This window comes from Cuculus canorus, chromosome Z (assembly GCF_017976375.1).
Source record: "Cuculus canorus isolate bCucCan1 chromosome Z, bCucCan1.pri, whole genome shotgun sequence".
Taxonomy (NCBI): Eukaryota; Metazoa; Chordata; class Aves; order Cuculiformes; family Cuculidae; genus Cuculus; species Cuculus canorus.
In genome coordinates, this window is record NC_071441.1 from 19,092,874 (window position 1) to 19,117,748 (window position 24,875).

The 24,875-nt window shown below is 39.3% G+C and overlaps 1 protein-coding gene across 2 annotated transcripts in view; it reads left to right on the top strand.

Annotated features, from left to right (window-relative positions):
* The first annotated feature begins 11,232 nt into the window (after positions 1-11,232).
* Positions 11,233-24,875, top strand: part of RIC1 (RIC1 homolog, RAB6A GEF complex partner 1) — a 50,835-nt gene continuing 37,192 nt past the window's right edge. For both annotated transcript variants that reach the window (XM_009571616.2, XM_054054042.1), the window contains exons 1-2: positions 11,233-11,690; positions 22,251-22,358. In XM_009571616.2, coding sequence (XP_009569911.2) covers positions 11,550-11,690; positions 22,251-22,358 — 249 coding nt within the window. In that variant the 5' untranslated portion in view covers positions 11,233-11,549. The remainder of the gene's footprint in view (positions 11,691-22,250; positions 22,359-24,875) is intronic.

The following is a 24,875-nucleotide window of genomic DNA, read 5'->3' on the forward strand; positions in this document are numbered from 1 at the left end:
CCGCTGGGCTGAGGCCAATGACATGAGGTTTAACAAGGCCAAATGCCGGGTCCTGCACTTGGGGCACAACAACCCTATGCAGCGCTACAGACTAGGGGAAGTCTGGCTAGAAAGCTGCCTGGAGGAGAAGGACCTGGGGGTGTTGATTGACAGACGGCTGAACATGAGCCAGCAGTGTGCCCAGGTGGCCAAGAAGGCCAATGGCATCTTGGCTTGTATCAGAAATGGTGTGATCAGCAGGTCCAGGGAGGTGATTCTGTCCCTGTACTCAGCACTGGTGAGATCACACCTCAAATCCTGTGTTCAGTTCTCTCCCCTCGCTGCAAGAAGGATGTTGAGGCTCTGAGGTCTGTCCAGAGAAGAGCAACGAAGCTGGTGAAGGGGCTGGAGAACAAGTCTTACCAGGACTGGCTGAGAGAGCTGGGGTTCTTTAGCCTGGAGAATGGGAAGCTGATGGGAGACCTTATTGCTCTCTACAACTACCTTAAATGGTGGCATGGTTGAGTGACTGAAAAAGTATGACTCCTGTAGCATAGCCTAAAACCAGAATTTCATATATCACTTCCGATTTTATTTTTCTGTTTTGAAGCTATCAGATTTACATCTCTAGAAAAACAAGCTCTATAGCTCCACACAGTGCTTGCAAACACCAAATCTTTAAAAAGGCCACAGGATTGTTAGAGATTTTTCTAAATGGGGACAAAGTCAACCAACTCTCTATAATTTTTCTAATGCATTCTTCTTTAATGGGTTTATTTTTCTGACAGGTTATTTATAGTTGCGAGGTCCACCTGAGAATATAATGGACAGTATTATGATTTTTCTGTGTGTGTCTTACCACCAGCTAGTCCTGATGTTGCATCTTTTGCCTTTTCAGATCTTCAGCTGAAGTAAGTACAAGCTTCTGCTTGACAAACAGCTCAGAATCTGTCTCCTTAACCAATTCACACCAAAACAGTTTGGTGAGGCACATATTATTAGCAAGATTTTTACAACATAATACTCAAGTGACTTCCTAGAGACCACACAGATGTCCCTGTGTGTTCTTGGATCAGAAGTCAGAATGCTTAGCCTATAATTGTCTGAGACTCCTGATTAGAAAGCATTATTTAGTATGATGTGCAGAGGAAAGGCATGAAGAAGAGCAATGTATTCATAAGTAACAGTAATGAAAAGGCTCTACTTTATGCTGATGATATTCTTGCAGCAAGTGGGTTACCATTTAAACAATGATGATTTGGGATCAGCAATCAATTTTCATGTAATTTACCAAGTGATAAATTATTTCCAAGTTTTGTCCTACAATTGGAAGATATTTTAAGTTGCAGTAGACAGATCATTAACAATTAGGAAAAAAGCATAGTTCAAAAATAATTTCTTTTACATTGCATTAGAAACAGCTCAAAATAGGATGTCTTCTTTGTCAGTGACAACTTCAGTCATACTTGCATTTGTATTTTAGGGATGTTGGGAGAGCTCTACCTTAGCATCAATTTGACTGAATCTAATACAATGCCCTTCATAAAAAAGCCATGGGTTTTTTTGTCAGTGTAGTCACTGATCACAAAGAACTAAAAACTGAACTGGTCATCCATTTCTTTCAGACACAGGCAGGTCAGCATAGACAGAGATGAACTCGTAAGGGGAAAAGAGATGGAAACTGGAATTCCTGTTGCTCAGGATGCTGCACGGTTGTAACTCACAAACTAATAGGAAACCAGGCCCTTGAAACAAGCCTGTGATTTGCTTGCCTATCACTTTGTGTGTTTACTCACAGCACACTATGTCTGTTTCAAAGCAGCTTGGGAACAGAATTCCAAGTTTCAGACCATGCTCTGCTAGCAAAACATTTAAAAGAACTAGCTCAACCAGTATAAATACATAATCAAAACAGAGTGCATTTGCTACAGCTCTTTCTGCTTACCAAATAAAAGTCTGTAGAGGGCACTGCTAACGCTACAGGCACCTTAACACACTGTCAAGAGGTTATTTAATACAAATCTCAGTCTAAACAAGTGCCTACAATGAAGAGACAGAGAAAACAAAATTAAGGTAAATATCCACTAATCATAGTCAAGAAAATCCCTCTCTTTTCTTCTTTTCTTTATCTTTGTCCCTTGTGTCTGCTCAGGAAGATACCGGGAAATGCGTTTTGCATCCTGACACCTGCTTCTTGCATACAGACAGTATCCCATGCTGCATATCATGTCCAACAGCTTACAAGACCAGACTCTTGCCTCCAGCATGTATGTCCTCCTTTACTGTTCATCTTCAGACTGAAAACATTCTTCCTGAAATTCAACAGTGGAGTCAGGGCAGGATCTGTTACAGATAACACTGTCTCCATAACACAGTGTTATGGATAACATATGTATAGCAATATAATTCAAGTGCACTTCTATGAGCTTCAAATGACACAATAGAGCAAATGTTCAAAAAAATTCCAGAAACACCTATTAAACCAAATAATTTAAATCTATAACATAGCAAGTCTAGGTCGTTCTATCTACCAGTGTTTACATAGGCAAGAGCCCTCATCTTTCCAACCATTTTGTCCACAGTTTTCATGTCTACACAACATACTGTAACCATATCGTGCGACTGGTACTTCAGGAAGGGGGTGCTACCAGGTAGAAATATGCAGCCACCATCCCAAAAAAACTGCTTAATTCATTTCTTTCCATACATGGCAGATTGAACAGTTCATCAGTTCATTTACAGTGAACAAAGAACGTTTTTCCAGCACTGGTTTATACTGAAAATGATGTTAGGAAATGCTCACCAGAGTAATTTAGTAACTTCTTCTGCAATCCCTTTTTCCTCTTAGAAAGCCATATATAGTTTGTATATAGTCGTTTTATTGATCAGTGGTGATCCAATTCCATTAAATTACCTGCAGTTCATAATATTGGGGCTTTTCTTAAGAGCCTTCACTGTGTGTTGCAGAATCTAAGAGAATAAACTTCTTTCATAAAACCAAGATTTTAAAAATTACCTGTGATTCTGGATGTTTTGGCTTCCCAGTAGCAAATATTAAACAACCTCAAGGAATGCAATTCTCTAGACATATTCAGAAATAACAATGGCTTTTGGCAAAGTAATTGTGTGCACAGAGCAAATACTTCATTGGCAGGCTACTCATTAAACTAAAGAGCATGTTTGTCAGTCACCAAAACCTGGATAATAAAGTCTGAAAGAAGATAACATCTTTCTAAGAATATTTTCACTAATGTAGATGAATTTTATTTTTTTTTTTAATACACCCGTACTGAATTTATAGCAGTTGTGAAAATCAGACTGAAGTCCTCAGGGTTGTTTCTATATGGATTTTATTCCAAAGAATCCAAATCTTCTGCAACTTTTGTGGTAGCTATGTGAAATCTGATACCCCAAGGTCTTGGCACACATATTTATTGAGACTGTCAGTGATTAATCCATTAACTGATAAAGGTTGCTTTCAGAACTTTGAAATCTTTTTTTTTCCCTTCATATTTGGCTTTATATACATTTTTACAGCTGTTAATGTGTGTGTAGGATCTCAGCTTTTATTTCCTTTTCTGTTTTCTCAGAGACAAGTAAACAAAAGAAAGTGTTGTGGCCCCAAATTTATTTGATTTCTTACACAACTAACCCATTTTTATTACTTTACTGTAATAACTGCATCTGCATTTATTTCCATTCCAAAACTCACTAGCAAAATTACTAATTTACTTGCAAATTTTAGGTTTGGGTTCTCAAATACTTGATGAAATACTACTACTTCTGAATACTACATACATTTCAAAATTTCAGAATCAAAACATGTCAGTTTGGTACTGAAAAAAACACAGAAACATTACTGCAAAACTCTACTTAAAAACTCAGGAAACTGAGTTCTAACAGTACTGGTTTATGCTTCTGGTGAGTCACATAAATTGTCCAGTGAGAAACTGAAAACAGCACTGTGTTACTTGTTTGAAATCAGAGACCTCTGTAAAATGGATGGTGAATATTTGCAAGGAATTAGGGAATGATCTGAAAACAATAAATATTAATTGTATAACCTTATAAGTTATGAAATGGTAAATAAGGTTGCCAAATGATTTCGTAACTATTCGTGAATAATTGACTACTAGAAAACTAGGTCAAATGTATTCAATTAATTTTACCACTTCCACTTCTTTGCTTGGAATTAGCTTTATAGTCCATATAATCATAGCTGAGTATAAAAACAAACCATAATTTGACAGAAAGTGAGTATAAACTTAATGAGTAATCCAAAAGAACAGTACCATTTCTGTTCTATTCTAGAATTATTGTTTTGTGTGGTAAAATGATGGAGTCTGTTATTGTAAGTGAACAGTATTTCCCAGTATTTCAAGCCATATACTGTATATAAGCACAGATTGCTGACCGTGATTTTGCAGTTATAATAGAATAAACTGTTCTTACCCTTCTTTCTAACAATCTCTTCACAGGAATACTCCTTCCATGTCTCTTGGCCGAATTAAAAAAATGTCTGCAATAATTAGTGATTTTTCTCTGTGCTTTATTAAAACTCATGGATTTGCAGCTAACTAAACAGCATTTAATCCATTGTTTGGTTTTCATTTTATTTGCCTTTTAAATTACTTAAGATTTTCCTGAGGTCTTATAACAAATAACTTCCATTTTACTGGTTTTCTTGTGGTGGGTTGGGTTTTTTGATTTTGTCTTGTCTATTTTGGTTTGTTGGCTTTTTAATAGATTTCTGATATTAATATTTTGATATTTCTTTAGATTTCATCCTTAAGGATGGTAACAACCATTGTAGTTCACCCTCTGAAATACTCACAGGAAAATCAGTCGGATGCTTTCCCTGCCTTTGTTCTGTTTATATGGATCTGTTCTCAATGAAAAAGTCCAATTCTGGTGGGTCACAGGAAGACTAATTAAACAGGCAGTTTAAATAACAGGCTAATCTAGAGCAGTCTTCATCTCACAGCAGCAGAAACTTCTGAGATGAAGGATTTGTTTGTTCCATAACCAGTTGTAAGAGTTCAAGATGACAACCTTTTGATGTACACACATAGACACTCACACATTGTCACACATCTTCCATGGTTTATAAGGCATAATGCCTGCACCTCTAAGCAGCATGGCAAAAACTTCATGCCATTGACTATGACCATGCCTTACTAACAGCCCTTCTGCAGGATTTTTTTGGCTTTGTGCTATGTTGCTGGCAGTGAAAATAGTGGGAGGAGGGGTCATTAAAAAAATTAAATAAATCACATACAAGGACTGACCCTCCATAACTGTCCATGCAACAGCTGCACATGTAACATTAGGTGAGACCTAGCTGCCCAGCCTAAGTGATAGTTCATGGCATTAGCTGCAAATCAGTGCCAGGAGGCTTGACTGTGCAGGATATCTACCCTCCTGCAACATTTTCACCCTAGATCCACTTCTGCCACCAGCAATGTCCCCTCCTTCCTTTCCTTAGCCTGCTAATATTAAGGCTTATCTACCTATTCTTACAATATTTCAATGTCCCTGGATGTTCCCACAGATCTGCATGAGCTCCTCCTTTTCAGGACTCAGCTATCTCAAGAGTGCAGTTTCCAAAACAACACGACCGTCACTGAGTAGGCAGCTGCAAGCAAGTCTTATCTTCAATGAGGTGAACTTGATGACAACTGACAACTGAACTTCTGTGTATAAAGGGCTTTCACAAGTCTGTTCAGCATTGCTTTCATAGTCTTGCTGCTATATCCTGTAACTGTGCTGTGGCAGCCACTGCCAGGTCCATTGAAGAATCTGTGAGCTTGGTCCCCTGCATGCATTTGATTTCCGCACAACTCTTGCATCCCAGGATATTATGAGTTACATTCCCGTAACACAACATGGAGAAATGCACTTATGTTTCTGTACTCAAGTGCGAACAGTCTATGATTTCAAAAAATTTACTATTACCCAAGTACAATTCTAGGCATCTAAATATGTCCTTGATTCAGCCCACAAAAATGTGCCAAAATCAACATATTTTAGATCATATTAATATAGGATTTTGTGAGGATTTCGACAGTCACGCTTTTAACAAAACACTGCTCTATCGGTATTTCTAATCTCAGTTGTGTGCCCCATGCCTCTTCACAAAGAAAGCAACAATAGGAGTAATGCAAACATTACAAAGATCTCAGTCTCTTTACTTTTTGCACAATGTACAGTTATGGCAAAATCAAACAATGTAGTTGCTATTAACAGCAGCAGCTGTTTCCTTCATTAATGCTGCCCTCGGCATACAATCTGGCATTGTTCCGCATCAACAGAACAAGCTAGAAGTGTGTCTACCTCTTACGCATACATATGCTGGAGCATTACCCAAGGAAGCTGCAAGAAAGTACAAATGACACGTAGGTCCTGTACCATTTTGTTTCATGCTTTTTCTTTGAGAAACTTCTCTGTTCTTTCATCAAATAAGATGATCTTGGCAAACTATAACTCATTCAGAAGAAAGATCATTTTAAAAGTCATACTTACTCTTCAGGATGTATTTTTTGTGGCATTTATTTCCTAATATGAGGAATAGAAAGGGGAGTTAATAAATGAGATGCTGCTACATGCCTGAATATTATTTCCATTTCCTGGTTCAGAAGACAAAAAACAGTTTAGAGAAGAGACTACAGCAAAGAGAGTGTTTGCAGCAGAAGCACTGATTGGCATCTATTTGACAGCAGGGAATTTGTTGTCAAGGTATATCCAAGTTGTCCACTTAAAAGTCTAAGGTATGAAATATCTTTGTATTTTGATCCTTTACCAGAATTTCTTTTTCAGGTCATATTGTGATTTTGTCTGGATTCTAATACAGAGATCCTTATAACTCACTTTTCTTCTGTGCTTGTGTGCAGACAGAAATAGTTCAGCTGTAACACAGTACTTGTACAGTGACAATAAAAATCTATTAAAATATGCTGAGAGGAGGCCTTAGGTGCAGAGACAGACCATGTTCTTTCAAGGGAACTGGGTAATTTGCACGCAGTGAAATCTGTTTCAAGCCAGCTCAGCCCAGAGGAACTCCTCTAGAAAGCAGTGCTAGGGGACTGGCTCAGTAAAATTTCCTGATTATTGTGGTAACTATTCCTTTCCAATACAAACACTGCAGTCATCTCCCTTTGGCTCTCTTCCATCTTCTTTGATTTTCCAACCACAAGAGGAGACTAACAGCCTCATTCACTATAAATACAGCTGTAGCTTTAGTTTCTGCTTTTCATTCTTCAGAGTGTGTGCTCCTGCTCTTTTAATGTGTGAATAAAATCGTTTGGTCTGTCACGAAAACCAGATCATAGACTCACAGAATCATGGAATAGTTTGGGTTGGAAGAGTCATTAAACATCATTCAGGTCCGACCCCCCTGCAATGGGCAGGGACACATCCCACCAGACCAGGCTGCTCAAGGCCCCATTCAACCTTGCCTGGAACAGCTCCAGGGATGGGGCATCCAAGATGAAGGAGCAGGTCTCAAGTGAAATACAACTCTGCTAAAAAAAAAAAAAAAAGCCACGTGTTCTTTTATTTTTTCTTCCCATGAATCAGATCCTTGATCCAAATTGTCACTTGGGAGAAATGTTAGTGCCAGCACCTGGTAGAAGCCTGACACCAAAGCCACGATGCTACGCACAAGCTGTGGTAGGAACTGCTCCCTTTCCTGCGGGCGACTCACAGATCTTTCTCACCCAAACCTACCTTTGCCTCTTACAGCAGTGCTCCTTGGCACTCTCTGCCACCAAACCAGCTTTTCTCCTCCTGAGCTGCATGCTGGGTACCAGGGTGGTACAAGAAGTAGTTACTTTTTTTAAAAAAAAGTGGAATACTTTTTATTTAAGATAAAGCAAAGTTTCATATAAGTAATTGTATTTTTTTGAAAGTTAGACAGAATGTCCCTTTGACAGCATGTTCTCTTTCACAGTGTTTTTCCAGACACTTCATTCTTTGAAGACAAAAATGTCTTGTATGCAGTATGATCTGTGCTGAACAGATGTGTCTTCTGTGACCACCTCTGTTTGCAGTCTCTCCCTATCTCAAAGGCAAGGTCAAACTCCAAATTAGCAAGACTTTTGACTGTTGTGAAGTTCACAATAACATTAAAATCTATTACTCTTGGAGAGTAACAGAATATGCTTAAGATTTCTGGGAAAATTTATGCATATGCATGTGAGTGGGAAATGCACTCTGTCTCAGCTCTGGTCTTGCTGCACATGATGCCGTGAAAAGCCAGACTCAATAATCAATACCAATTTCATTATTAAGTGAGATATTCTTTAATGCAATGCTGGTTATGCAGCGGATCACTCCACCTAATATGCGTGCAACTTCCAGTACCGTTCATAAAGGCTATGTACAGTCAAAGCACACACATTTATCAATTTTCCTGGAACAGGTGTGTCTATTACAGTCACTTCCCAGAATTTATTTACATAATTTACAGGGCTGCTCTCAATTACATCATCCCCCATCGTGTACCAAAATTGGGGATTGCCCTGACCCGGATGCAAGACCTTACATGTGGCCTTGTTGAACCTCCTGAGGTTCTCAGAGGCCCATTTCTCCAGTCTGTCCAGGTCCCTCTGGATGACATCCTGTCCTTCCAGTGTGGCAACTACACCACTCAGCCTGGTGTCATCTGCAAACTTGATGAAGGTGCACTCAATCTAGCTATCAATATCATTGATAAAGATACTAAACAGCACTGGACCCCTGAGGGACATCACTTGTCATGGATCTCCATCTGGACTTTGAGCCACTGACCACAACTCTTTGAATGTGACCACCCAACTAGTTTCTTATCCACCATACCATCCACCCATCAAATCCGTAACTCTTCAATTTAGACAGAAGGATGTTGTGGGGGATGGTGTCAAAGACTTTACAGAAGTCCAGACAGATCACATCTGTCAGCTTACTCGTGTCCACTGCTACAGTTAACCCATCATAGATAGACACTAAGTTGGTCATACAGGACTTGCCCTTGGTGAAGCCATGCTGGCTGCCATTAATCACCTCCATGTCCTCCATGCGCTTTAGCATAGCTTCTAGGAGGATCTGTTCCATGATCTTCCCAGGCACAGAGGTGAGGCTGACAGGTTGGAAGTTCTCAGGGTCATCTTTTCTAACCTTTTTAAAAATGGGCACAACATTATCCTTCTTCCAGTCACTAGGGACTTCTCCTGACTGCCATGACTTTTCAAATATCATGGACAGCAGCTTGGCAACCATATCTGCCAATTCTCTCAGGACTCTGGAATGCATCTCATCAGGTCCCATGGACTTATACCTGTTCAGGTTCCTCAGGTGGTCACAAACCTCATCGTCCTCTACTGTGGGAGGAGGTTTACCCCCCTGGTCACCATCTTGCTGGCACAGGCTAGCTAAAAGTTGGTTGTCATAGGCTAGATAAAAGTTATTATTCAAGCTAATCCTATATTTTAGTTCTAAAATCACAAAGACTATACATAATATTGAAATATATAATAGGTTAGCAACTTACAACAAATCATGAGTGCTGTTAACATCTTCACTGATGATACAGACAGCAAGATTGAGTGTACCTTCATCAAATTTGCAGATGATACCAAGCTGAGTGGTGCAGTTGCCACACCGGAAGGATGGGATGCCATCCAGAGGGACTTGGACAAGCTGGAGAAGTGGGCCTCTGAGAACATCAAGAGGTTCAACAAGGCCAAGTGCAAGGTCCTATACTTGGGTCAGGGCAATCCCCAATATCAGTACACGATGGGGGATGATGTGATTGAGGGCAGCCCTGCAGAGAAGGACTTGGGGGTGCTGGTTGATGAGAAGCTTGACATGAGTCGGCAATGTGCACTTGCAGCCCAGAAGGACGACGGTGTCCTGGGCTGCATTAAAAGAAGCATGGCCAGCAGGTTGAGGGAAATGATTCTGCCCCTCTATTCCTCTCTTGTGAGACCTCACCTGGAGTATTATGTCTAGTTCTGGGATCCTCAACATAAAAAGGATATGGAGCTGTTGGAACGGCTTCAAAGGAGAGCTGCAAACATGATCAGAGGGCTGAAAAACCTCCCGTACAGGGACAGGCTAAGAGAGTTCGAGTTGTTCAGCCTGGAGAAGCCTCCAAGGATACCTCTCAGCAACCTTCCAGTACCTGAAAGGGCTACAAGAAAGCTGAGGAGAGGGACTGTTTACAAAGGCTTATAATGATAGGACTGGGGCAACAGGTATAAACTGGAGTGCGGCAGATTTAGACTGGACATAAGGAGGAATTTCTTCCTGATGAGGGTGGTGAGGCACTGGCACAGGTTGCCCAGGAAGCTGTGGCTGCCCCATCCCCGGAGATGTTCAAGGCCAGGTTGGATGGGGCCTTGGACAGCCTGATCTGGTGGGATGTGTCCCTGCCTATGGCAGAAGGGTTGGAACTGGACTTTAAGGTCCCTTCCAATCCAACTATTCTATGATTTCTTCCTTCACACACGATTGGTAAGAGATCGGTCCCTCGCGTTTCCCAGGCCTCACAAAGAGCGCATGCTTTCTACAACTCCACAACGACTCCTGAGACAGTTTATTTGCCGGTGTTCTCAGTACCAACGGGACCAACTCCGTGCGAACGCTCCGAACCCGGATCCAGCAGGTGCGAAGCTCCCCGTGCGGGGGGTGGGGGTGGAGGCTGGCTGTGTCTCTGCCCCCTGTGGACCCAGGGCAGCCCTCGCCCAGAAGGCCGCAAGTGCCCACTCCGCCTCCCAGCCTGCGGTCATCGACACTCTCCGAAGAACACCCGCCCCTTCCCCAGCGTCTTCACGCGCGTGCGCAGAACACTCAGGCCCACAGCGCCCGCATGCGCACAATACCCAATCCACCGCAGGCCTCCGCGCGCATGCGCAGAACACGCACACCGTATCAGCGCCTTCGCGCGCATGCGCAGAACCCCATTTTCCTCCTCACTCCCTGTTACCTCCACGACTCCCCACCTCCCTAACGCTCTCCCCTTGGTTTCCCTCACACTCACCACTTCCACCCCCGCACATGCGCAGCGCAGGGCACCCCACCCCCCCGCGCTGACACGGGGCCTCTCGGGCGCGTCTGACATCACTTCCGCGCGGTTGCGCCGCCGCGGCCAATTGGCGCTTCCTGACCCGCCCCCGCCCCGCCCCCCCGCCGCGGCGCCGGCGTCGTGCTCGGGGCCCGAGGCAATCAGACGCCGGAGCGGGGGAGGAGGAGGAGGGGCCGGGGGAAGGCGATGGCGGCAGGGGACCCGGCAGCGACGACGACAGCGACACGGAGAGCGGGCGCGCGTGGCACCCGCGGGACGGAGGAGCCGCCGCTGCAGCCGCCGCAGTCCCCGCAGGCGCGCTCGGAGCAGTGACCGGACCCCCCGCAATCCCAGGCCCTGCCCTCCCCCCTCCTGCTGGTCGCTCGGCTGAGATTATGCGTGGTCGCCTCCGGGCCGGTGATCAGAGCCCGTCGCCCGGAGGCTGTCGAGCGGGCGGCGAGCCCTCCTGCATCTCCCCTTCGGCCGATGCCCCCCGCCTAGGCTAGAGCTCCTCGGGAGATCTACAGTCATGTATTTCCTCAGCGGCTGGCCCAAGAGGCTACTGTGTCCTCTGGAGTCCCTGGAGCAACCTCTTCACATCCAGACGGATCCCCAGAGAGCTTTCTTCGCAGTATTATCCCCGTCTCAGCTAAGCATTTGGTACTGCAGAGTGAGTATCCGTCCTCCCCTTGCCCTTCCGACGCTGCTTTCCAGACGAAGTAAAATGTGGGGGGGTTTTGTTCTTGTTCCAGAAAAGGTTGTGAAATTTGGAATGAAAGCTTCTCGAATGCATCATTATTTTTGAATCAGAGTGTTTAAGCCACGTTGTTTACTGAGAGTAATGTTGTACTAAGAAAACCATACAATCATAGAATCTGAATAGTTGGGTTGGAAGGGACCTTAAAGATCATCCAGTTCAAACCCCTCTGCCATGGGCAGGGGCGCGTCTCACTAGGTCAAGCTGCCCAAGGCCCCATCCAACCTGGCCTTGAACACCCCCAGGGATGGGGCAGCCACTGCTTCCATGGGCAACCTGTGCCAGTGCCTCACCACTCACATCGTCAAGAATTTCTTCCTTATGTCTAGTCTAAATTAGCCGCTCTCCAGTTTATACCTGTTGCCCCTAGTCCTGTCACTACAAGCCTTTGTAAACAGTCCCTCTCCAGCTTTCTTGTAGCCCCTCCTGGTATTGGAAGGTAGCTATAAGGTCTCCTTGGAGCCTTCTTTTCTCCAGACTGAACAAGCCCAACTCTCTCAGCCTGCCCTCGTATGGGAGGTGCTCCAGCCCTGTGATCATCTTTGTAGCCCTCCTTTGGGGCCTATTCCAACAGCTCCATATCCTTCTTATGTTGAGGATTCCAGAACTGGGCATGACGCTCCAGATGTAAGATAGATCTAGTTATTGTTAACACCTGTTATTCGTGAGAATGAGGCTTCTGACCAACTTTTATTTTTTACACTTTAACTTAAATAGCGCGTGAGCTTAATATGGAGAGTTTAGTAGTACTTTTTTTGCAAATGTGCTTCATGTCGTCTGCCTTCATATGTTCTGTTTTATATAAAAGAATGTGAACGTAAGAAATATGAAACACATTTTTCATAAAACACAGAACAGACTTATAGCAAACTTTGTAATGATATAACACAGAAGTTCACAAATCTTTCCTTTTATGAAAAGTTTAAAAGTTTTGTGGCCCTAAAAAGAAGAATTGTCATGGCTTTTGCTTGAGAGCTGCTGCTCTAGCAACATCCAATTTGAGACTGTGAATAATTGATAGTAAATGCCTTGCTTTTAATTCACTTTGAATTAGTGTGGTAACAAAAAAGCTGTTTGTCGATTTGATGCAGTCCATGAAAGAGCTGTGATACTAACTTTAAACTTTGATGCTGGATCCTTTTAAATACTGCCTAGATTAGGCCCTAAATCTGTCTATAAATATCTCCAGCTCCAGACGATTATTCTAGAGTTTATCTCAAATTACAGAAGAAAACTAACAATCCAGTTTTAGAGAGCTGAAAGATGTAAAATGACAGCCATAACTTTGAAGTCTTAAAATCTTGTTTTAAGTTATGCTTAGACTTCATCATTTCACCATGTATTTTGCCCTTCAGGGCTGGTCGTTAGTTTCTGGGCAGGGTGGTGATGCTGTTTTTTTAACCTGTGCAAGTATCCAAATAGGACACATCAGCCCAGTGGCTATGCTGTGTGAAAATCATAACGTGGCCTCTGTTTCCTTAAGTTTGTGGGACATAGTGTAGATAGAAGTGTATGCTCTTCTAGAGTTTTACAGGTTTTTAAACCTTCAGTTGTAGTCTGTGTACAGAGTGCAGCTGGTCTTCTTTTCCAGGAAAATAAATTAAAAAGAACAGGATTTTAGAGTGCTTCTCAAGACAGGTCCTGTTGAGAAGAATGTAGTGTACTTTACGGTCTGTTCCTGAGGACGATGTTCATTAGTGTACATGCTTGGACTTGTTTTGAGATGTTGAATGTTGTATAACTCACTACAGGCAGAGCACAAAAGGAATTCACTTGATGTAGAAAAGTTGAGCAAGCTTACAAGTCATTAACATTTTTTTTAGATACATTTTAATTCAATAGGTAATGGGTGCTTTTGAAAAAGGTGCTGACTTCACTAGGCTTGATCACTGACTGATCTTAGACTAAAATGTATGTTGCAATCTCACCACCTCTGTGGACACCTACCCATTAGCAAAATCCTATGCAACAAAGGTTTCAGTCAGGGATGTTTTTAAAGACAATCTGTTGCATTATTTTTATGCATATAGTGGGAGAGGTATGGGTTTTGTTTATTTCAGTTTTTGTTTGTTTTTGAAGGTGAAGCTTAAAATCGCATGTTGGACCTCTCCAAAACAAACTAAAATTATTGCATTCTGGAAGATGTTTTCATTTGTCTGAAGTATCATCTTCCGAATGAGGCCAAGTTCTGGTCGGGTTGAACTAATTCAATTTCTTGAAGTAGAAAGACCTTCAGGCAAATGTTCTTGTTAAGACTTACTACTGTCTCACTTATATATGACATGTTTTGTGTAAGAATGGGGTGATAGTGCTGGTGAAGTGCTGTTTTGAATTTTTCAAGAACTAGAGGCCCTTTGAAAAACTTCCAGGTGTGTATTTTTATACACATCGGCATGTGTATTTTTCAAGTTGTGGTACTGTTTATAGCTCCTTTTCACCTGCTCTGAGCTAAGAACTAATGGAAATAAGGAAAGGTCATCCCAAAATGTAGATTGTGTTTGGATTTGCAAACAGTATAGGCGTTAAGATTAGAAACTGAGGTAAGTGGCGTGGGTAAAACCAGATGGAATTCTGTCAGGAGTTTTGAGCTAAAAAGTTCTTGACTGTTTTACATGTTATTTTGTAAGGAAGGGTGAGTTTGTGGGTAGACCATTTATGAGTATTGAACACTTTTCATGATTGCACCAGTGTTGGTGAAAGATTGCACCCCTAATAATCGTACATTTATTTATTTATGAATTACTCGTATGTGCTACTGTACTTTTATGCACATTATCAAGCATATACTACAGAAATGAAAACAAGAATGACCTAAAGCTGAAATATACATGTTTTTATGTTTTTACTTTATTTTATTTATTAATGGTATGAAAAACATTTTGTCCTTGCAGCTCAGTTGATTGTATTAAATGCATCCCACTTTGGAGTCCTTTGTTCAAACAGTTTTTCTTAAATCAGAAGAAATGAATGGCTGAAGTACCTCAGAAACTTCCCTGACACTGAGAGCCAATAAAGCGGTTTGCATCAACAGCATTGGAAAGCTTGTTAGTGTTTTCATTCTGCTAGTGTAAAGTACTTGGATGCTTGTGATGAGAAACTTCAGTTCATGAAAGAAATTTTCCGAAATGCTAAAATGAGGTAGTGGGTGTTTCATAGATTGACTTGGAAACTAAAGGTGAGGTTTCATGAGGCAGCTGTGCAGTCCCAAGTGTTGTGATCTTTCCTGCTTGCACCTGTGTTTTAGTGGCTCATATGGTAGTCTGGTGTTGGCTGTTACAGGATTGTTCTGCTTGCTGAAAAATAGAAGCCTGTTTTTTTCAGCTCATGAAGGCATCAAAAGACCATTGTAGTTGGCTCAAAGAAAGTGTTACTCCTTTAACAGTAGTGGCTTAACAGTAGTGGCTTTTAGTTTTAATTGGTTTGGTTATCTCATGAAATAAGAGCTTGAGCAGTACAGGGAATTCTAGATAACTCATCTGGGGCTCTAGATAGTAAGGAAAGATGTATGCAGCTGATGGAGGAGATGTGGGAGATGGGTGGAGTTCCTCCTGTAAGTGATGAAGAGTGAATTGCGCACAACAAGAATAGTCTGATGATGTAGTTGTATGTGTAAATATAGTTCAGCATTTCCTGTCTTTAATCTTAACAGACTTTTGGCAATGAAAGGAGTAATTTGGCCTTGAATATTTAATGAAAACTCCTGGGGGTTGTTGGACTGTCTGCTGTGAGTCTGCCTGTCAAAACCAGTTTTGTGAGCTCTTACAAGCCAAGAGTGGTTTGCCCCAACTACTAATTTTGAGGAACGTTTCTTACTTACCTAAGTGCTTACCAGCTTTGGATTCACATCTCTACTTGTTTTTAAACTACTTTTTTAATGATGATCTGATGTAGAATCAGATCTCCCAAATGTGAGCTATAGGCTTGTGGGAAAACATGCATGTCAGAATCCTAGATTAGCAAGTAATTTCTATTCATTCTAAATGCTATTTTCAGATAGCTTTTATAACCCTATTATGTGCTTTTCAGTCCTTAGCTGTTGCATTACTAGAATTCAGCTTGATACATACTTTAAATCTAAGCGTGCACATTATTTAAACAAATAAGGCAAAATAGGTGACTGTGCTTCTGTTAGAGACGTGTAACCTAGAATTTTGTCGTGTTATAAAAGGAATTATTTGTGACACCAATGCTTATAGTTCATACAATACCTGATAAATGTATTAAAAAATACACAGTTGGCTTTGTAATCTTTCTTATCATAGGTGGCCATTAAGAGAATATAATAAACGTTTTTACCATGCTTTCAGGGTTATGCTTTTGTCTCAGAACTGTAAGCAGAATCAGTTAATGAATTAATGTTTGTGGCTTTTTCCTGGATAGGATTATTTACAGTCTCTGCAGTTTATTTGTCTGAAGTTTGATTGCAAAACGGGCAATAGATGTCTTGATAATGATGTAAGTGGTTTTGTATTGAGAATATGACACAGATAGCATCAGTGCAAACTAAGATGTCTTGACTCTTGTGCTGTTTTTTCCCCTTAGTAATTTAACCTCTGAGATGCTGACCTCTTACTGATACCAATCAGACATCTGTTTGAGAAGGCCATGTTTTTTATGTGTCAGTAACAGTAACAGTTGTGCTGTTACTTCTGTTATAAAGATGTACTTGTGGTTAATAGTTAATAATTAAAGGAGTTAGAAGGACATGTTAGACTGGTAGTGTATCATGTGAAATGTAAAATTGTCACGTGAATATTATTTGGGTGTTACCAGCTTTTCAGCGTCTCCTGTATTAATATGAAATAGATGGCCCCTGAAAGACATCTCAGAATTACTTGCGTGAAGACAAAAGCATCCTCAGTTATGAGTTTGACAGTCTAAATAGTTGCACATAACAAGAGTTTTTTGCCGATGTGAGATCAGAGATGAGGTTAGAGAGCTTGTTCTCCATCATGTGCAATTCCATTTCAACCAAATTTAAGGACATGTCAATTCATGGGGCTGAGGAGCAGCAGAGATCTATAGAATATCACTTTTCTCATTGGCAAAGTTTTCGAGTAGTAGATTAACTGAGAACTTCAGCTTGGGAGAGGCAGTGATTGACAGTTCTGATGCACTTTGTTTTTTGGAACTCTTTCATGGTAGCTTATGTGAAGCACAGTATTGGGAGCTGTTTTTGCTGTATCTGTTGGATGGAAACTCTGCTGATTCTTAGCTTTCCAGCTGCTTTAAAAACCGAAATAGCGGAGTTTTGTTTTTATAATTAACTCTGCTTTTAGGAATTTTTTTATCACCACCTTGTATCTCTTTACTGACAAAACAGCTTTCTGTCATCTTTTTTTCTTCTGATCCCTAATGATTACTAATCAGTTTTCCTCTTCCTTATGCATGCATTCATACTTTTATTTTCTCCATCTTACCTTTCTGGTTTATTGATCATAAGCTCACCAGAATAGTGTACTATTGATTTTTGTCTTGTGCCTAAGGCCTAATGAAGCACTGAAGCTTTTGTCTTATAAGGCTAAACATAACGTTTGTGTTTTTCAAATAAATTGCCTCTTGATTCTAAATGAGATAGCTTCTGTTATCTAGAATATTAAATTGTTAAGAGTGAGATTATTAGGATCTTGACAGTTATCTACAGCTATGAAGGTTGTTGTATTAATGTTCCATTACATAATCCAAACGCATATGTGATACCATGTTGTTAGCTGCTAATACTGTTGAACGCTCTAGCAAGTATGAGAGTCTTCTTCTTAGACATAACAGTGTCAAAAGGCTGCTAGTCTTTCAGATACTCAGTGTCTGAAAGCTAGAATTAGATATAAAAAATTTTTTTGAAAATAAATTTGTGAATTGGAATTGGTGGCATTAAGGATGAGAACACTTTTAAAAAAAGAGAAATTGTGAAATTTACTTGGACTTAAAATTCAAGTTACTTTGGATTTGTAGTTACAATATAAAGTGCAAAATAAGGAATGGAGTTCAGAGCTGGACATATTGGCTGTGGATAGGCTAGGCAAAACGTTCAAAACTTTCAGTGTTCTTGGATATTATTTGGGCAGAAATAATTGGATTCAGTGCAACTTTATCAGTATTTTTAAAAAGTCATTTAACTTTTTGCAGTACATAAGAAGTCTGATTGAGTCTGATTATGTCAACTGCTTGATGCAATATTCTTAGAATTTAGACAATAATCAAAAGATATGGTTTTGGTATTTGTATTTAATACGGATATAATAGTTACTTGTTTGTTTTGCATAAAAATTAAAGGAGTGCTGGTGTCTCACAGGATTGTCCGTGGGCCTGAGCAAGAGACTTATATTTTTCCCAGGTTTTTTGGGTGACTATAAAAGGGAGTGTTCCTGTCTCACACTCTTTCCTTGTGGGTTCGAGTGAAGTAAGAAAGCAACTAAAATAAGGGAGCGCTAAGAAGTTTCTGTGTCTGATTGTATACATGCTGTTAGATGTTTACTTCTCAAACTTAGTCCAGTAGTTTTCCATTGTATTTGCTAATCTACTTAAATAGTTAAATCCACTGTATGCACAGTTTGTGCATAACCTGGAACAGTCCAACTACAGAATCCAAATTAAGGAAAACTCGTTTTTCCATTATTTTGTATTTGGTTAAAAAAACAATGATTGTACCTGTCATGAATTTGTTAAAATATATCATTTTCTTTGAAGCACTTTGAGTGTCTCAATTAGGACGGACACTTGCTCCTGTGATGGCTGTTGTACAAGTTTATACGACTTGTACTATTTAAAGGTGGCCTGTTCAGAGCAATATTCATGTCTCTGTTTAGGGTTTAAATGTCTACTTTATTTGCATTTACATCAAATGTGGTAGAACATTTGTGTTCAGAGAAGTGAAGAGGTAATTTCGCATGTCTAAGCTGGCTGAGAGAAATTGCTGCAAGATTTGTATGTCAATAGGTTTCTTCATAAAAACTGCTTTATATGATTCAGTGTTCTGATACTACTTATGCTGCTCATAGTTATTGCTTAAAAAAGGAAGTGGAAAAGATGGTGTATTTGATCAGGTAGAATTAAATAGTAACAATTCTAAATTATTTCACTGTGAGTTTGGGTTTTTGTGTTGTTGCATGGTTGGGTTTTTTAAAATTATTTGCTTAGATATTTTGTCCTAATGTTGACACAGAGCTCATCTTTCTTAGTGAAAAGTCCAGAAGAATTCTTATTGTATGACAACTGATAATGACGCAAAACTGAGTTTTAAAGCAGTTTCAGTTAGGTATCTTTGCTCACGAAGCTAGCTTGCTACTCTACTGTTTTATAACTAGTCCAATTCTTCTGTTTGAGCATTGGTCATCCAAAGTAGGTTTGCTTTCTTATGTTTCTTCTGAATGTTGTCATAATCTCACATCAATGAAAAAGGCACGTTTTATGCTAGAAGGGCATTGTTGAGAAGTGTTAATATGGCGAGTACGTGTTCTTGTGAAAAAGTCACCAGGGTAGCGGGATTGTTTATAACAAAGGAAAGAGATAAAGTATATTTAACTGTGGGAACAAGAAGTTCTGTTTGTCTCTTTTCAGTAGCATTAACTTCAGCACTGGAGAACTTGTTTACTCTTTGGTAATGATACTTCTCTATTCTTTTAAAGTTATCTTTCCCCTTTTTTGTTGTTTTGGGGTTTTTTTCCCCTACCATTTTTGTTATCCATCTCCTGTTCTGTTCGTGAGTGGCAGCTTCTGTTTTGCTTGACCTTACATTCCTTGTGAGAGGTAAAATGTACTATATCAAAATGCTAGATTTTCTCAGCACTGAGTTGTGGCAAGCCAGATATGCTGCTATCTGTTTTGGGAAGCTTTTGCTGATTTTAAGTTGCAATTTGTGTAAATAATTACTTAACTTTTCCTTCTGCAGTCTTCTATTCTTTTTTCCTTAAAAGAAAAAAAAAATCTGTAGACAATAATTTTTTTTTTAAATGACTCTATTTGTTATGGCACTTGCTATTTTTCTAGGATCACCAGTTTGTCCAAAAGCTGTGACTCTACCATTAATATTTACAGCAAGCAGATTTGTAGCCTTATAAAGAAATAGAATCGGTATCTTGGCTTCTTTGAAGCAGTGCGCATTTCATTAGTTGTGCTTAACTAGTTTTTTTATGGTTTCATTAGATGCATGCAGACGTATGAATAGGGAAAAAACATGGAGTTTTTGTGACGCTGACATAGAGAGTTGATTTTTCCAACAGAAACAAATGTAATGATTTAGGGAGAATTCTGTGTACTGGGATCTAAACCTACAGTGTTTACGCATGGGCTGGGAGTTAAATATCTAAAACTAACCAGTGAAAAATGTTATACTAGCTAGGCCCTCATTTTCATTAAAAATATGACTTGCTCTGCCTGAGGCAAATAATTGAAAATAAGTTGATATACTCCTGCTTATAGAACATATTCCTAGGCCATTATATGTCTTTGATCACTTCAGATGTAATACATGACTTCGGAAGTGAAGTGACCATTTCCTTCTCTAGCCCTTCTAGCTTTATTAACCTTGTAGTAATTCACACTTTTGTGGGAAGCTTGTAAGCAGTGGGATAAAGTCTGTATGTCAGGGGTTTTCTCGCATATGGAATAGTGCTTTTGAATGGGGGAATGTGTGGAAATAAATTCTATCAATGCAATATTTCTGGTTTAACCATTAGTTCAGTAGCCTTTGTGACCTATTGAACTATTTGATTGTATGGTTACTAGGCAGTTTTTCTCTGTATGTTTAAGGCACTTAAGGTGAATCTAAGCCAAGCAGTGAAAGGCTATGTAGTTCAAGAGAACAATCAATACGCCTCTTAAAAATAGTTAGATAACTACGTTAGATAATTTGATTTGCAAATATCTGCAAAATACGCCACATGAATAAAAAAAACCTGGTGTAAATAATTCTTAGGATAAAGATTAGTTTGCTTGTTATACTTTACAGTATAAATATTTATTTTTGATAATTCAGCCTTTGTGGGGGTGAAATTTAAGTAATAAAGCTGTTTACTGCGTGCAGAGTCGTGCTATGAATTTATCAAGTCTCAGACTGCCTGTGTGATATTAATTCAGCTCCTTATTTGTATGTGTGGGGAAAACATTTAATTACTTTGTTCTGTGCTATTTTTGTTTTTAAATGCATTTGTTTGTAGCTGTTTTTTCTTGAGAGAAACTGAAGCAACTGATGCCAAATATGATGTAGATACCTAATTCTGGGTTAGCAGTGCCCACAGGATTTCTGGGTGGTATTACTGGTTTTGGATGTGTTGTACCAGCTTCTGCTGTTTAATCAAGTAAACTAATTAGGTTGCCATCACTCGTGGTCCTAGTGGTGGAAAACAAGCTTTCCCAAGCGATTTCGTCGTTACTTTCGGCAGAGTCATTACTGTTTCGTATTTTGGTTCCTTTCTAGCGGCTGGAGAAGTGTGCTTTTTCTAGTACAGAGTTTGCTGCTTATCTCTGAAGAAAAATTGACATTGGTAAAGTTAGGGGGAGCATCTTTTATGAAGATGAGGGGAAACTTCTTTTATAAAAAGTGAACCTTTGCTTGTTTAATTTAGTGGAAGACTGAAGAGGTATAGTTGTCATCTATTTATGTACTTATTTCTCTGTTGCTACCTTCTCGTGGCAGAAGGGCGAATATCTGTGTAAGCTTCTGAAAGCAATTAGAGGTTCAGGAGCAAGAAAGTTAAACTGGTTTTAAATATGTTTAAGGAGGAAGAATGTTTCTAAGTACTGAGCAAGGAAGGGTAACTTTTCATCAAATTTTTGTGTCACAGCTGTCAACTGCTTTTGTGAAAAGAGATAAAGACTTGGTGCCCATGCTCACTTTTTCTGGGCTTCATGACCCTAAAGCTCTTCCCCATTCCCAGGAGGAAAGGTTGTATTGGGTAAATCTCATCATATGCAGAATCTTTTCAGCAAACTGTAAAGTTGGACTTTCTGCATCATTTCTGGCAACCTTTACTTGAAGAGATAGAATACAGATTTCCTGATGATCATTCTCTTTAGTACAATGGCCCATCCATTTAGTAAAAACTAAGTAAGTGGATTGTGCCAAATACTTTGTATAGTATGTCTCATCATAGTTCATTTGACAGTCCTTTTCATTATAGAAGGTAGTTTGAGATACTTTTGTTCATCCTAGGCATCAGTCACACTTTGTCTGACTTGAAACTACTTCTGTATTTGGTAATTACTTCTCTCTGGGTAAATAATTTTATTTATATGTCCTTGATTTTAAAGAGCAAGATTAGGAATGACAGTCTGGCAAGAGTGCTACATAAACTCCTTCTAAGAACACTGTTGTGTAATGCATTCTCAAATATGCACTGATTCTTTAACTTCCTTCTTAAAAGGAAATGTGCTATTGCTGTTAAGGAAACACAGTTGTTTACAGTAGTATCACAATCTAACAAATGTCCCATTCCTTCTAGATACAAGATTTTTTTTTTTTTTTTTGTCTTCCAGCCCAGTGTATTAATCGTAAGCTACAAGGAACTATCAAAAGCAGCATCTCAGTTTGGACCTTATAAACAAGCAGAATGGCGGCCTGACAGTACCATGATAGCTGTTTCAGTAAGTTTGTTTTTTAATATGAATAAGAAAGAATTCTTCAATTTTATAACACATAAAATCACAAGTGAACTGTCCAAATGCATTTTAATTGTATCTTTATGCGGTAGTTCAGAAGAGATATAGGTTGTTAAATTGAATTACTTTGAATGCTGTGTTTTTTCCTGTGATTTTTGGGATCCATGTGCTCAAGAGACCTTACAATTCAGCTGATAGTCAGACTACATTTAATTTCTACCATTTCAGTTGCTATACATTCCTGGTTTTCTGCAGCTAAGTATATAGTGTTCATTTGGGCAGATGATATCAGAATCTAAATACCCGTAGAGTCTCTGTGTGTAAACTTAAGTTCTACACAAATTAATTCAAAATGGTAAAACAGTTTATAAAATAGTGTGTCGTGATATTTCTAATATTCTTCATTTCTTATGCTTATATTGCATCTCCTGGGTGTATATATACTAAAATATAGTCAAGCATGTTTGTTATGCTAGTTGTAACGTTAGCTCTGTTTTGCAAGTTATTTTTAATACGTTTTTTTGAATATATCTGAAGTTTATTTTGAAACAGTTAATGAGTCCTCCTGAAAGACCACATTTACGAATATTGGTATTTTGTAATAGAATGACAGGGCAGAAAGGCAGCTTTGGGGGATTAATGAAGTTGTTCCTGCTGATGCACGATAATTTTATCCTCAAGTAAAACTGTGATCTTCTTTCCAAGAGAAACATTTTCTTCCATCTTTGTTACTTTTTCTTAAGAAGAAGACTAACAGCAACAAATGAAGGAGCAATAGCAAAGCTAGTTATTATTTAAATAAAGAATACTTTGTACTACTGGTTTTGTTGAACTGGATTAACTTTAGTTAATTACTAGAAGTCCTGAGCAATAGCTAAAAGTATTAGTTTGAAAGCAGAGGTAGGTGATTAAGTTTCTCGCTTGTTATTACCTGTGTTCTTGAGTTTCTTGATTGAAATAGTTTTATGTAATAATAAAATTATGTTGTACTCTTGTTTTTAAGAAAGTGAAGAAAAGGCTTAGTATGTACCTATTAGCCAAGTGTAGCCAGGATTTAGCGTTCACTAGCATAGTGATACACAGTGTTTTTTGATTTTGATTGCCAAGTATTTAGAGCATATCTGTGAAAATAATCACTTTGCAGAATATGCTTTTGAGATAATTATTATTTGTACTGAAGGTTAATTTTGGTTGGGCTTATAAGGCTTTATAAAATACCTCAAGTAGCTTTAATGGTATGCAGTTAAACAGACTTAAGGAGTTCTCCCACTGTTGTCAGCCTCTAGTAATTCTAACTTCTTTTACTTCTAGTATCTTCTGTTGCTGAACTATTGGCGATTTTCCTAAAGGGAACTTCTCAGCTATTTTGTAGCTTATTCTCTCATATTACTACATTTGTAATTTTTTCAGTGTTACTGCAAAATATTTTTTTTTCTTTTCTAGATTAGTACCTGTACCCGAAGTAGCTACTTCTACTAGTTAAACAAACTTTAGCTGGATCAAGGTGCTTCAATGTAGAGAAACAGACAAGGAGCTTTGGTCCTCTGCCTGCTACAGGCAGTCCTCTGACATAGTGTTCTCTTCAGTGAGTGTTCTCATAGCTATGGCTGAGCTTTACTAAACATTGTAGCATACCAGAAGCCATGTAGTGAAGTCACTTGCAAGATACTGTATGTTTACGCTTCTGACTGTCAGAGATGAGAATGATCAGGGAACAGATGACAGTGATGGTTACTTCAACAAGTTTAATTGCAACACATTTCTGAAGCAGTGTAGAAAACTGTGTGGATGAATGTGATCGATTCTGAGGAAGCATATGGTTGAATGCTTCTGCAATTCATCCAGCTCTTCATGGAATTTGAGGTTCTGTTTAGAAGTGAAACTAACAGTAGCAACTTTATGCTTTGAAAAGTGTTCAGTAAGGCCCTTTGTACCTTGATATCAGTATAAAGATACTTCACAGTATTGTTTTACTTTTCCTTCCAGGCTAGGATAATTTGCAGGTTAAATATTTAATGATGTAGTGGAAAGAACCTGTAAAGATGTTAGAAATAAGTACGTTTCTTCATCACATAATACATGAATATTTCATTACTGCACGTAGAAAAGCTTCTGCTTATTTTCAACCACTCTCAAGCTCACCTGTGGTTCAAACTTTATTCTTACATGAGAAAGATACTTGCTTTGAATGCAAATAATTGTGATTCTTGGACTTTGAAGCCCAAACATGAATTTCTTTCACAATAAAGGAAAATGTTTGACTGGGGAAAAACATAGCATCTGTGAACTGATAAATTAAACTGACAAGTGTATTACTTTTTCCTTTATTTAAAGAAAAGGAAGCTACCTTGCAAAGCAACTTGAAACCATTCATTTCACTGCTTCTTGAATCCAGTAATAGTGCTTTGTGTACATGCCCAGCCCATATTAAAATGATTTGACAGAAACACTAAGCAAAATGCATTTGTTTTGTTGCCTTAAGGATAAATTTGTGCATTTTTG